The sequence below is a fragment of the Anopheles marshallii genome, chromosome 3 (assembly GCF_943734725.1).
Source record: "Anopheles marshallii chromosome 3, idAnoMarsDA_429_01, whole genome shotgun sequence".
Taxonomy (NCBI): domain Eukaryota; kingdom Metazoa; phylum Arthropoda; class Insecta; order Diptera; family Culicidae; genus Anopheles; species Anopheles marshallii.
The window spans coordinates 56,938,046-56,942,805 of NC_071327.1; the positions used below are offsets into that span (position 1 = coordinate 56,938,046).

A 4,760-nucleotide genomic window follows, 5' to 3' on the forward strand; every position below is an offset into this window, starting at 1 on the left:
CCCGAAACTTGGAGGAAATCGTATGACTAGTGACACTTTTGCACAAGGGGTTAGTGGGGTGTGAACGGACCGGGCCGTTAATGTCCGTCTCCTTACTGGATGCGGCCGGATCGATGAAGAGGCACCTGGAAGTCTGCACAGCATCTTCCTGAAGCTCATCCTTAGGTACTGTTGTGTATATGACTCCGGCATTTACGCTCCACGCGGGTTTGGCTTACCACGGGCGCCACGGTTTGCCATCATCCTCCTGCTTCATCTCGTGATCGTCGTCCTCATCGTGGTAGGGTTTCTTCATCACGAGCGAGAGCGGGCTGTCGGGGCTGCTGAAGGACGAGGACGACGAGGAGGAGGACGACTGCTGGTGCTGGTGGAGGTGGTAGGCGCTGGCGGACGAGTGGCACTCCATTGGTTCGTAGTGCGAGTTGGCCGGGCTGGGTGGTGCATGGTACGGCGACGAGGTGGCATGTTCCCGTGGGACGCGATCGTACAACGAGGAGGCACCCGAATGGCTGGACGAGGCCGATCCGGTCGAGGCGGTACGGCTCGGAATCGGCACCAGCATCGGGACGGGCGGTTGCTGCACCTGGGTGGTGAGGGTTTGGGCGGCGGTGGTCGGCAACACGAAGGCAATGCTACCGTTCGGGAGTTTGGTCGGGATGAGCTGAACGCTCGAGCCGGCCATGTACACACTGCCGTTACCGGCCTGGATGGCGCTCAGCGGCGATGGATGACCGGCCAGCCCGTACGGGTGCGGGTGCGGGTGTCCGTGCTGTTCCGGGGAACTTGGCGGTGAGGGTAGGATGTGTTGCTGTTGCTGCTGCTGGTGGCGCTTCGGGAGATCCGACTTGTTAACACCGTTGATGCAGTTGCTGAGGTGCTGCAATAGGCGGCGCTTAACGTGCGGATCGATCTCCGGAAAGCGACCCACCTCCTGGGCACACTCGTTGAAGCCGGCCTTGAACTTGTTCATCACGCTCGGATCGGTTGCCTGCGACATTGCGCTCTGTTGCCGTTGCAAGTTCTCCAGATGCTTCACCGTCATCTCCAGGATGTCGGCCTTTTCCAACTTTGAGTGACGAGCGGGCTGGATGGATTGAGAAGAAGAGCGAAAACAAACCGAAATCGTTAATTATATTCAGAAAATGTGTACTTTTATGCGAAAAAAATCTTTTGTTTTCATTATCAAAATTAAAGAGAAGTTTTCAGGGTAAGATACTTACGTCTTTCTTCATGGCGTCGAGGATCAACGTTTTCAGCTCGTTCAGGCAGTTGTTGATGCGAGCACGGCGCCTTTTTTCCATGATCGGTTTGTTGCTCTATTATTGGAAGGAAAGGAAGAGACAAAAAATGCAACGATTAATTTAATGCTTCCGGAACTTGTAACCTTTTCTTGCTAGTTTTGCTCATGTGATACGACGAGCCAAAGGACTTCAAAAAGCGAAATAATTTAAAACAAAAAATTACTGACACTTGGCCAAAAAACAACATCATGAAAACACAAATCAGACACAGGAAGAACTAAAGTAAAAAAACATTACATTATCTCCTGCTTTACTGCAGATTGTCCTTCATTAACTAAGCTCCTGTTGTGTTGTATCGTAACTTAAATGGCAACAATAAGCTTGTCCACTCTTTGAACTTTGGATAGTTTTTTCTCCGCCCTTTACACGTTTTTATTCGAGCAAAAAGTGAACTTACCCGACGATTATCGCTGGAGCGTTTGACCGGCTCGGCCGGTGGTATCTGGGTGGTGGCCGGTGTTCCGGCGACCTGTTGCGCGCTGGCTCCGATTCCGGTCACCATTTTGATGTGTGGGGTTCTTTTTTACTGGCGTTTTAATCCGTATTTTAGCACTTTGTTATCGCGTGCGCACTCACACACACACTGCTTCTCCACACGCTAAAGGCACGTAATTGAAATTCGTGTTTTTAGTTTTGCTACACCACAGGTTTATTTGCCACTCTTTTCTGATTGTGATAATTTTCTTGCTTCACACACGATCACACTTAGGTTTTTTTTTCCTCTCCCTTTTTGTTCATAAAACTTCAATTTGTTACAACGCGTTCGCTTATAACAACTTCTCCATCACTAAGGCACTGTTGGCGTTTGCTTTCCGATAATTCACCACTAACCAACAAAACAGGTACTTTCCGTAAAGGGCACACTTGCGTACAAAACCACGAACGAGAACGGTCGAAGGAGGCTGCGTGTTGTGTTCACTTCACCGTCCGAACTGTTTGTGTGCGGTCTTATCTCATGCGAATCTCACACTCTGCGTTACTGTACCGGCGCTTGCTCCGTGCGTTCCGTGCGTCAGCTGGGCAGACAGGGCAGAGTTGGCCACGACTTGCTTGGCTGAAAGCTCGGATGGTTTTGATGCCGTTCAACTGTCCGCTGTGCGCTAGATCCCTTCGTTCGGTTCGCCGCACGGAGAGCGCACTGCGCTCTTCGCTCACGCTGCGCTCTCTTTCTCTCATGCACCGAGCGCTCTCGCAGGTAGTGAGCTGTGGAGTGCGTGAGTGAGAAAAAGTGCTGCGGCTGGGGCAAACGTGTAACTGTGATGCCGCTACCCAACCGAGACAGATCAAAGCGAAGGACGAAAGAATCCTTCGGGAATGTGAGGATTTTGCTGATGGAGGGGATGACCATTCCAGAGGGTTGTGCGTGCCGCAGGGTGCGCGAGCGAAACGATCATATCGTGTTGTCTCCTTTTGCCCACCGCAAACAAATCAAAGCACTGCCGTAATCGAGGATCACTTCCATGGAGGTACGGGCGAACAAAACGATCCTCGGCAATGGGTCAGGTAGTGTGATGCTGGGTGGAAAGGGAAGGAGAATATGGTCAGGATCACGTTTTCCTTACCGCTCGCTCCATTGCCCATTCGTCTGCCGGACGAATTAATGGATGCGTCTTTCTTTTACCGCCTCAAACACTAATGTTTTTACGGCCTTCGCTTTGCTTTTCCGAGGATCTTCGCGGTTCGCGGTTCCGGTTTTGCTCAATAGATGGCAGCACCAGTACGGAAAATGCCACTTTCGTTGGTAGAAGCGAGATCTGAGCAAAACAGGGTCTTTAAATTTTGTGTTTCGGGGTACGATGTTACATTTCACGAAAATGTTTTGACAGGACAGAAATATCCTCTTCGTGGTAGGGGAGTAAGTGAACAATTTCAATAAGAAATAAATAATACAATATTTTTGAGAAAATGACTTCTAAATTGCGGTAAAATATGCAACAGAAATGGCTTACTTTGAAATTAAAAAGGCTTTTCACGCTTGCTGCCATAATTCTGATCAATTGTTTGCTTTATCCCGACACCTGATGATGCATCTAAATGAAGATATCCTCCGAGAATAAGCTGAAATTGTAACCCTGCCCTCTAGATGAATTCAATCGCATCCAATCATTTCATCACTCGGTGAGTCTATTTCTCACATTTTCCGTTTCCTTCCAAAGAAATAATTCTACAAAGAAGATCATAGCGTTCGATTACGGGTATAGAGGACGTATCTCCGTACCCACCGCATCGCTCGGGAAGACCCCGATTTTGCTGAACGGGATCATTAAAAAAAAGGTACAGAAAAAGCAACATTGACCTGGGATCCTAGCGAAAAGTAATAAATGACCGCACGAAAACGATCCGCTCTCCAGCGTGTGGAAGTATGGGCTGATTTCGTGTGCCTGTACGCGTGGTGTATTTGTGGCTTTTAGTGGGTATGAGGTAATTTTTTTTGACAAATATTTTATGCGTAAACAATTCTATATCACATGGTTATTTTTTGAATAAATTGTACCTTTAATTAAATAATAAATGTATGAATCAATCAGTGATTGTAATGCACATTTGAGAAGATAGTTTGAAAAATCTGTTCAATCAAGTACACGATCAACTATTGTTAAAAAGAAATACAAGAAGGAAAATAGAGACGAATCGAAAAAAACTGATCGCTCGGAAGAGACCGAAAGTAAATATGAATGAGCTTCCCGATCGTACCTTTTGATACGGTTCCGTGTGGCAAAAGAACACATTCCTTCCTTATTCCTTATTGCCCTTTGATTCTCCACGAGCCACCCGTGCCCGTGCACGAGCCCAGCACCAGCAACTCGTGCAATGAAAGCGAAAAAACGCCCCGGCCGTGTGCAGGGTGGGCGCGCGCTCACTTTACAACCCCTCTTTGGCGCGAGAGAACCTACAGCAACAATTAACAACCCCTTCCATCGGAGATTTTACTTCCATGAACTTGAATCGCGCGCTGTCGAAGAAGTGCGCCGCAGTAGCCACGATCGTCATCATCGTCATCATCATCATCGTGGCACGATCGGTACGCGGAGAGCATTTCGGCAGAATCGGGGGGAGCTTTTTTTCTCCTCCACGAGCGCTGCACGCGTGCTCTCGCACACACGACGCCCGAGCGGGACAGCTAGCGGGAGCGCGTTTTGTGGCGCTCGCCTATTTAAAAACAAACCACCAAAAAAGGGAGAATCCATCCACGCGCCATGTTCGGTCGGTCCAGTTTCGGGGGAGTCGTGCTCCACCATTGAGACCGTTCGGTGAAGGAAGGATGCACGCTCAGCAGTTCGATCCGGCGAATCTCCCGCGATCGGGCATCACAAATTCGAGTAGCTAAAGAGCTGGGAGAATACGCTCACTCGCTACGACACAACACGCGTTCGCGAGCGCGAGAAACAGGTAGCGAAGCCGGCAGCCACTTGTTCGTGTGCCCCGTTTAATGGAGGCTATAATGGCGGACACAAGGGG

At 49.2% G+C, this 4,760-nt stretch overlaps 1 protein-coding gene across 1 annotated transcript; it reads right to left on the minus strand.

Moving 5' to 3' along the window:
- Nucleotides 1-214: 214 nt before the first annotated feature.
- On the minus strand, nt 215-1,803 carry LOC128716190 (protein hairy). Its single transcript, XM_053811110.1, has 3 exons — nt 1,699-1,803; nt 1,221-1,316; nt 215-1,084 (listed from the first exon to the last, which is right to left on the minus strand). The coding sequence occupies exons 1-3, from the start codon at nt 1,801-1,803 to the stop codon at nt 215-217; spliced, it is 1,071 nt and encodes a 356-aa protein (XP_053667085.1).
- Nucleotides 1,804-4,760: the final 2,957 nt, after the last annotated feature.